Genomic DNA, 9,581 nt, shown 5'->3' with positions numbered 1-9,581 from the left:
TATAACAAGTGACATTATTAATAATTTGTGAAGTTTTGTTAAATAATGTATTTCAATGTTTATTTATATTATTAATAAAAATAACATATCAAATACAAGATGTATGAACATAGAAGTAGTTATTTTATAAGTTGGCTGTCCTTAAATTGTAAATTTGATTATTTACTTGGTTAATTTTTTCAGAACATCATCTACCTAAAATATAATATGAAGTTTAGTATCATTCAACAAAAATTAATACATTCTAATTAATCCAAAACGAATTTTCATTATTAAAATTTACTGAACTGACATTTATTAATTAAATTCAAACTATTAGTTATCTGACCTTTAATACTATAACTGTATATGATAGGATTAGTGAGGGAGAATTTGACCTATACTTATCTTACCAACAGGAAACATAACAAATGCGGTTGAAAAACTTGTTGATAATAAGGTTCCATTTCAGAAACGGGCGATATTACATGGAGATGTAAATGATCTACTGTGTTATAAGGAGGGCAATGAAAACCTAATCTTGCATCTTTGCTATCACCTCCATTTAGTTCTAAGAGTCTGTTGCCAATTTCCTTCATTTTTTGTACTAGAAGCATACCACATGAATATATTTACTGATATAGTTCACTATAGGACTTTTTGCAATTTATGAATAGATTAATATGATCATGATCTGAATAAAAATATTCAAATGTTCGGAAATTAATGCCCTTATAGAATTTTTTTCAAATGACGGGGCTCTCTTGGAGCTGGGACACAGGGCTATGCCTCCCCCAAGCCACTGGCTTAATCAGGCCCTGTCTTTATGTAGGTAATATTATGATAAAATGCACTTAAATTATAAATGTTTGGTTGTGTTTTAATACCTACTGTGAACTTTTTCAATAAATAATTAAAATTTATGATAATTTTCTTCAGAATGTTTCTTTATGGCGAACGGTTTTCTTGGCATGTACAATCATATAAAAACCATGAATTTTATTGAGTTAAACAAAGAGTTCTTTTTTGTTAAAACCATTGGGCATGAGTCGCTTTTTGCCTTCAGATATCAATTGATATTATAATTTATTTAATAGGCTACAAAATGATATACAATATTATGTAAAAATATACGTAAAAAAATAATTTTACTTGTAATAGAAACAAATCCAAAATGTTGTAATGTGTAATTTAGAAAATATATTTAAATAAAAGTTCTGATTTTGCAAATTTTAAGGACTATAACTCAGAAATGAGGTGTAATATGAGAAATATTTTTCATATATTAACATTTTTTACGTCATCTATTCAATCCCGAATTTTTACAAGTGCCGGTACATCCTTTACGGCAGGGGTGCTCAAACTTGAACTGCTGGCGATCTACCTCAATATTTTTAGACTACTTACGATCGACTCTGAGAGGCTGCAAATATGTGTGATGCAGGGTTGTCGTACATACATGATACACCCTACCTACCTAGGTGGGGTGTAACGTAGCATATATAGATATTAGCTTTCTGCACAATATAGGTACATTATTTTGGTCAAGGTTTGGGTTAGGTTTAGTTAGGTTCTTCTCTACAATATCAATGAAAAAACTCATAGTTATTCAAAATTGCGAGTTTATTGGTTGTTACAAAACAAAAGAGTTACATATGGTGTTAAACCTAACTAAAGAGTGGCTTTGGATGTTGAAGCGTGGCACTGCATGTCCTCGGCATACTTTTCATAAGATGGTACGTAACCACTGAGTGCTAATCGCAAACATGATGACATATGATCGTCAGTTAGTCGATTGCGATATTTTGACTTAATTATCTTCATTTCAGAAAATGCAGACTCGCACAAGTAAGTTGACCCAAACAATGCCGTCAGTTGAAGAGCGATTTGCCTTAGATTCGGATATTTATCTTCAGATATAAAACACCAGAAATTTGTATCAGATGCTGTAGCTTTGAGATGTATATCTGATATAATCTTCACCAACTCATTTTCAACAGAACATGAGTTCATATTAAACTGACTTGCTATTTCAGTAGCTAATTCCTCAATGTTTTTACATGAAAAAGGATAACTCATAAATGATGCTATATTTTCCAATTTACTGCAATCATAAAAACGCATTTCGAATTGTCCCAAAATATTTGATAATTCGGCCTCATACGTATCATAATTAAACTGAGGAATCCTTGCTTTCAAAGACGGAAAATGTTTCAGATCCTTTCTTTTCAGTTGATCTATCATAAGTTGCAATTTACTTTTGAATGCGTTTACTGCGCTAATCATCTCAATAATAGTTTTTCCTTTACCTTGAAGCTCCAAGTTAACGATGTTTAAGTGCATTGTGATGTCAGTCAAAAATGCCAAATCAGTCAGCCATTTTTCGTTTTTCAAAATCTGAGTGTCATCACCTCTTTCGTCTAGAAAAGCTGTTATTTCGGGCAATAATTCTTGAAACCTTTGTAGGAACTTTCCGCGACTCAACCACCTGACGTCTGTGTGAAGAACTAAATCAATGTGTTCAGCTGACTCCCTATCTTCCAACTGCAACTGAAAGAGCCGCCGTTGCAAGCTACGTGCTCGGATGGAATTCACAATTTTTGTTGCAATGCCCATAATTTCCTCCGTGTTTAAAACTTTGGAACACAAAACTTGTTGATGTATAATGCAATGGAATGAAAAAATGAATGGAATTCTTCATTAGCTCCACACAATGCCACAAAACCGTTTTTGTTTCCAGTCATTGCTGGTGCTCCATCGGTTGTAATGCACACTAATTTATATATTGGTAGCTCGTAGTTTTTTACAAAATTAAAGAAAACTTCATATATATCTTCGCCACGGGTCTTCCCCTTCAGAGGAATGATTTTCAAAAATTCTTCCTTAGCCGACATGTCATTGAATACCATCCGAATAAAAATACACAGCTGGGCAGTGTCTGTCATATCGGTGGATTCGTCGAACTGTAAAGAGAAGTATGTACATTCCATGATATCATGTTTTAGTTTATCTGCGATGTCCTGACTCATGACTGTGACAGTCGGACGAGATAACTGAAGTTCTCTAATAGCAGACATGATTTCTGTTTTATTTTTAAAATCTCCAAATAAAGTCTCACCCGCTTCAATAAATGCTTCCTTCACCACCGATCTATCTTCGAATGGTTTCTTGTGTTTCGCCAATATATGAGATATTTTAAATGACGCGATCGTAGCAGCTTTTGATTGTTTGGCTGGTCTTGTGAACATGGTTTGTTCTTTTTTCAAACAAGATATAAAATCACTTATATTCGTTTTCTTAATTCTCTCTGTGGCGGAAAATTTTTTTGATAGTTTTTATGAACCGTTTTATGATGCCTCTCTAAGTTACCACGCTTAGGTATTGCAACTGACGCACGAACAAATAACACAAATGCACTTATCCTTCACCTTACAAAAGAAAAATTCTTCCTCCCAATCCTTATTAAAATGATACGTTTTAGATTTCTTCACTGCACTCATTTTCCACTATTTAATAATAAACTGTATCGACGTAGTATCGCTATCAAGTTACAATTCAGAATGACTCCAATTCATGCAGGCGCAACATTCATATCGGCGTGAAAGAAAGTCTCGAATGTTCCCGTCAAACGCACCGCCCGAAACTAGACAGTACAGTCTAGTCTAGAAACAACGCGGCTTTTCTTTGACAAGTGCAGCGCGTTCCTTTGATAAAGCCGCCTTTTGCCGCAAGCAGTGTTATTTTATTACGTAATACATTTTTGTAGTTTAGTTACCTACCTACTTATTAAAAATTTTTTTCTTCTCGAGATCTACTCAAAGCACTCGCGACCGTTTGAGCACCCCTGATTTACGGTGTCCATGATTGTGATACTTTTTTGGTAGATTGTATATGTATAAATAAGTGTACGTTTTTTCATTCTTCAACTTGTTTTAATTTAGTTTAAACGTGTGAAAGAAGATACACAATTTATTGTGTAATACCTGTATAGTTTCTTCAAAACTCATTTATACACACTGATGTATCCATAAAATCTTTATTAATTTTAAATGACAATATAACAAATTAAAACTGTGATTAAATAGGAAATTTTTAGATCGCATTAGAATTAAACAACACAATTTTTAACTAAAGTAATAAATTCGACACTCGACACTAGGAATCTGGATATTTGGTGATGTACTGAGTACATTATAATTTCGTTTAGTACTCTAGCTAGAGCAAGAATAACTTGAAAGAACATTTTTATATTATTATGAGTTCTTATCATACTTGGCCAAATAATTAAAGAAGTTAATAATTGGAAGGTTGTGTTCTATTCCAATTAGAGTTTCGGAAGTATGACTTACAATGTTAAGGATCGGAGAGAACTAACAATATACTTCCAATAATTTCACTATGGTTGTCCCTTAACTTATATTTTGGGTTTGTATGATCTATTCTATATTTAAAATTTTACCTGGTTTTATGACTTGTAGCTCGAAAACCTTTATCTTTACTTTTAGGAAGTACTAAAATAATTTTTTTTACAAGGTTGTCGATGTTTTTCGAAATATATTCAAATATAAAAATTTACTTCCAAATAATAATAAACTAAAGAGGAGAGATTTTTACACTCAATATTTCCATCACGTTACACATACACCGGTATGCTGAAATTTCGACTAAATTTGTTACGCCTCGCACATGACGTCACGCTGGAATCAGAAAGTTTTCTTGGTCAATGTGTTACTAATCATATTTTACATACTCTCTTATTTCACGAAACAGGCAGGAAATTATATTCTTTGTAAACGTCCCCAGCGAAACACTTAGACCAATTTTTTAATTGTTGCAAATTATTGACACAAGTCACCGTAAACAGCTTCCATTTTATATTGATTTGTGTTGAGGTTAATCTCTTTAGTTAATGGTCGTTCGACCTCTATTAGAATTAAATGGAGTTTGAAACTTAGTGTGAAGCTTGTTGAGTCTTGTCACTGAGGCGCGTGTAAAGATTTTTACGAACCTACTCTACTTACTATATGAGATCAAGAACTCATATACCGCTCTACGTACCATTATATAACTTAAGATGAACATTTCTTATAAAAATGTGTGTTGATTATTATCCTCAATGATGTGTAGTGTTTTTTTTTCTGTTTATCAAGCTATTGACAATTAACACTGCAGTCCATTCTCTCGCGTTATCGTTTATCAACTTCCTGTTTTTCTCAAGTAGACAACAAATACTTCAGCGCTAGTGCTAATAAGAGACACAAGGTATACGAAATTAGGAAAAGCTTAAGCCTGGAGTAGTCGTGTCTGGTCTGATAAGACTCCGCGTGCCGGAATTGTTTGGCCATTTACTCATTTTGCCGCCGAAAACTAGCTTCTTGATTTACGGCATAGTTGAATAAATTAGTTGTTTGTGAGCGGTTGTGCAAGTCGTTTTCTGTCAAATGTGATTTAGACTCCTAACTCCGCGCGATCATTTTTTTTCTGTAATAACTGTTAACTTTATTACGTCCATATTTTAGAATCGTTTATTTATAAACAAAAATGGACTATTAAAAAGAGCAGCAAAGATTCTTGCGCCCATGGGAGGAACATGACTGATAAAGCAATTGATGATACATCAGATCTAGAAGATGTTCACTGGAGTGAACAGTCAAGTTATTCATGTTTACAATCATCCCGATTCAAGAGTCGATTTGAACATGAGAGTGTATAAGAAACAAATAACATTGACCCTGATTGAACCACATTTGCAAAGATGGTCTTATCACAAGAATGTACCAGAGACCGTCTATCAAGAAGAAAAACAGATATAAAACAGATTCCAGAAGGCAACAAGAAATATTGTGTCAGATGCAAAAACAAGTCTAGGTTTCCTTGCCATAAATGCGAATCCTTCTCTGAGGACACTGTCGTACGCCTGGCGGAAGTCAATGAAGAGCTGGTGAAGATTGACAATACACCCGAAAGATTTCTCTAGGGTCTGATGTAGCGTAAATAGATGATCAACAATAGAACGGTTATGGCGGAAACCGCATTGATATTCTCCTACTTCTCCATGTACTCTACCAGCTTTTGATTCAACCAACATGTAATTATGTTATAGGCTGTACACAGTAAAGGATTAATTCGTAGAGGGCGTTCCAGGGCGTTGACATACATTACATTAAAATAGGGCTTTGGTGTGGACAATTACAAAAAAAATGTGATTGGTTAACAAAAAGACCTACATCTATTTGCTCTAACAAATTAGGAAAGAAAAAGCGGAGTGTATTTAAATTAATTAAAAAATTGATTGGCGGTTTTAAGAATTTCATTTATGTTGGAATTCTGGAAGCTCAATTGATTTTTGATGATGGTTAATGTTTGAAATTAATTATTTACGTTACTGACTGATTTCCATAGATATGGAACTGGAACGTGTTGTGTTGTCAACAGCTTGAAACAGAGATAATTGAACATTTTTGAGAACATTGCCTTCTTAGGTAGAGACATTATTACAAAATTTTCAAAATAGTTTTCAGTGTCAATTTATATACACTTATAGTAACCTTAAAATTTTTTTCTTATATTCCTTTCTGAGAATATTTGGTAATTCAAATTATTAAAAAATAAATTTATATTAAATTAATTTACAATTCAAATCTAACTGTAATGGAATTATAGATCACAGTTTACTGAGTCTCTTTAAGGTATCATCAACCTGAAAGTATAAAAATACATGAAAATGTTATTCATCAAACAATATTTATAAAATCAAAAGCACATGCACATCTAGTGGCAAATCAACTTAAAAGATCAAAATTCACACTTAAAAGGCAAAATAGTTTAATGAGTTGTTTTTATAAATCTGGAAAAAGTTTATAACAAACTTTGAAAATTGATTCCATTTAGTTCTTATCTCAATAGCAACAATAGAAACTGTCAAAGAAATGAATGTCAATGAGCATTTACTGAATGAACCTCTGTAAGTCTGTATTCTCGCCCAAAAACTGAAATATGGTTATGTGAATTCCCAATATATAATTCACTGTTTGCTTATAATTAACAGTGCAGTTCTTTAGTGGCACCCAGAAATTAAATAACAAAATAATTATAACATAGAAAGTTTATTTTAGCTAGTTTTTATCTCAATAGCAACATAAGAAACTCCAAAACTGTTATTGGTACTAATAAAATCAAATTTAAGCCAAGTAACTTCTACTTAATGAACCTAAACTCTGTAAGCTCACCCAAAAACTGAAATATGAGTATGTATCCCCAATATATCATTCATTGTTTGCTTATAATTAACAGTTCTTTAGTGACACCCAGAAAAAAATAACAAAATAACCTTATAAGTTGATGTTTGTAACATTTCTTCCCATTTGTAACTATTGATCTTGTGTGGAATAATATATTATTATACCATTTGTAGTAAAAGTAGTAATTTTTGAAATTATATTATAAGTTAATATATTCCTTACCAACTGAAACCACCACGTATTTGGTTTAAAAATAAGTCTACTGAAGAAACTCATTTCAGACATTGGAGATATAACATGAAGATGTAAATGATTTATAGAGTTAAAAGGAGGTAAATGAAACCCTAATCTTGCATCTTCAATAGTACCCCCATTTTCTTCTAGGACTTTTTTACCAATTTCAATTAATCTTTCCACTAAAAAATTGTATTATAACATTACTGTTTTTACTACGATGTTTCTCTAATCTATGATTAAATCTCAATTTTCTCAATCTACCTGTATCTTCAACAAATGAACGAATAAAAAAAGAAAAACGGTGCTCTTTGATTCAAAAATTATTAGAAGCTTCTTTTATTATCAACTTATTCCAACTAATAATACAGTGATTTGTTAGTTTTACCTGGACATATTTTCCAGGAGTTTTGAAAATTAATAATTTTATAGATTTTAATATGCATTTTCCGAATTTCAACTTTGCAATCTCGTATTTTTTCCGTTCGCGTCACCATACTGGAAAAACGGCGCCTAAAAGCAGTTTTTTGACAATAGCAAAAATATGAAGTGGCAAATTTGAAACTCCGAAAGAGCACATTAAAATCTATAAAATTACCAATTTTCAAAATTTTCGTAAAACTTTCCAGGTAACTTTTATATTTCGAACCAAATGAATGTATTATATGAGATTGTTTAAAGAAACGAATGTCATTTATTAGATTTTTCAAAATTTATATTTATCTAATGATTTGAAATAAACCATTATATAATAAAAATAGTAAGAGTGAATATAAGTACATGTGAATAGAAGATGTTAAAAGATTATTGAAACAGTACAATTATAGGTTTAAAAAACTGATTCATTCTTACTATCAGTATATGCACAATGGATTAGAAAATATAACCTTAAATATTCATATTCAAAAATACATCATGATTCTATGAAAACAACGGAATAATAATTAATATTTATTCCATAGACTCAAGTCAAGCTAGTTTTTTACACAAAATTTTTAGAAAAATATTGCAATGTCTCGAACATATTTTCTAGAAGCTGCAGCTGTGTTTTTAATAATATAAAGAAACATCAGTTTTGAACAAAAAATATTATTTGTGTTATCGAGAATTTTAAAAACTGACAAATTTGTCAAATCATTTTTCTGATATTACTATAGGTTGTATACAGCTATTATTCATAAGATTACACAAAAGTTGTCCTAATCTTATTTAGATACATTTGGTAATATAACCTATTTCTGTGAAAATGTATTAAATTTCTTCATATAAACGCAATTTTAAAGACAGTAACTTCATCATTTCAGTTCTGATTAAAGTGGTATTGCAAAAAATATAAAAATCATATTGCCACTCACCTAAGAGTTTATCTTCTTTTGTAACTAAGTGGTTAACATTAATAATGTGATTTTTTGGTACTACTAGGTAATGATGCTTAGATGCAGGCTTTATATCTTTAAATACAATAATTTCATCATTTTGAAATAGTATTTCTGATGGAGCTTCTCCACATACAATTTTACAAAAGATACAATTTTGATCAGACGACATACTAGAAAAACTGTCCCGTTTTCAAAATAATAGATCACTAAAGTATTTAAAATTGATTTGAAAAATTAAATAGTTATTTGCATTATCTCCATAACCAAAGTTCAAATAATGTATTTGGTAATATTTTTCTGTTAAGCGTTGTCAGTACTAGGTAATGACAAATGACAATCAACTATTCAAATTTTGTGCAATTTCACGCTAGTGTTTATTGGAAACTATGATCCTGGATCAGGTAGATCAACAGTAGAGTTTCTGCGTAAATAAATATTTTATTTTTTTGAAGAACTGTACATGCCTTAAAGACTAGCAATACATAATAATCCCTGCCCCCCACGAGTTCGGCAAAACCAATACTGCCATAACTGAAAACACCATTACCATAAATGCTGAGTTATCCCTGGATCTTTTTTTGCCCACTGTAAATTACCACATGCTTCTGTTGCTAGAATGCCTCAATATGTTCAAGATTATTTCATGAGTAGTTTTACGCTGCGCTTGTCAATACTGATGGAGGGATAGGGAATCGCCCTGACAGTAAAGGAGGCAATACTGCATTCCCCAAGGAGCCATTGGAAGAAA

The 9,581-nt window shown here is 31.6% G+C and overlaps 1 protein-coding gene across 4 annotated transcripts; it reads right to left on the bottom strand.

The window, feature by feature from the left end:
• Nucleotides 1-46: 46 nt before the first annotated feature.
• On the bottom strand, nt 47-9,168 carry LOC130890942 (adenosine 5'-monophosphoramidase HINT3-like). Of its 4 annotated transcripts, none has more exons than XM_057795395.1 (3): nt 8,810-9,141; nt 393-586; nt 47-195 (listed from the first exon to the last, which is right to left on the bottom strand). In XM_057795395.1, the coding sequence occupies exons 1-3, from the start codon at nt 9,000-9,002 to the stop codon at nt 163-165; spliced, it is 420 nt and encodes a 139-aa protein (XP_057651378.1). In that variant the 5' UTR covers nt 9,003-9,141; the 3' UTR covers nt 47-162. The 4 variants fall into 4 exon arrangements, with proteins under 4 accessions (XP_057651378.1, XP_057651380.1, XP_057651377.1 ...); XM_057795397.1 differs by lacking the exon at nt 47-195 and adding an exon at nt 7,443-7,636 and having other exon boundaries at nt 394-586; XM_057795394.1 differs by lacking the exons at nt 47-195; nt 393-586 and adding exons at nt 4,002-6,679; nt 7,443-7,636 and having other exon boundaries at nt 8,810-9,168.
• Nucleotides 9,169-9,581: the final 413 nt, after the last annotated feature.

Source organism: Diorhabda carinulata, chromosome 2 (genome assembly GCF_026250575.1).
Source record: "Diorhabda carinulata isolate Delta chromosome 2, icDioCari1.1, whole genome shotgun sequence".
NCBI classification, from domain to species: Eukaryota; Metazoa; Arthropoda; class Insecta; order Coleoptera; family Chrysomelidae; genus Diorhabda; species Diorhabda carinulata.
The sequence above is the reverse complement of the archived record's forward strand: the minus strand, read 5'-3'. Positions and strand labels throughout refer to the sequence as shown.

Excerpts from the sequence above, each read along its gene's own strand:
- LOC130890942 (XM_057795394.1), bottom strand. The coding sequence starts at position 9,002 with ATGTCGTCTGATCAAAATTGTATCTTTTGTAAAATTGTATGTGGAGAA. Across the intron at positions 7,637-8,809 it reads AAAAGAAGATAAACTCTTAG|TGGAAAGATTAATTGAAATT; the intron begins GTGAGTGGCAAT and ends ACAATTTTTTAG. Across the intron at positions 6,680-7,442 it reads ATACGTGGTGGTTTCAGTTG|GTTGATGATACCTTAAAGAG; the intron begins GTAAGGAATATA and ends TTATACTTTCAG.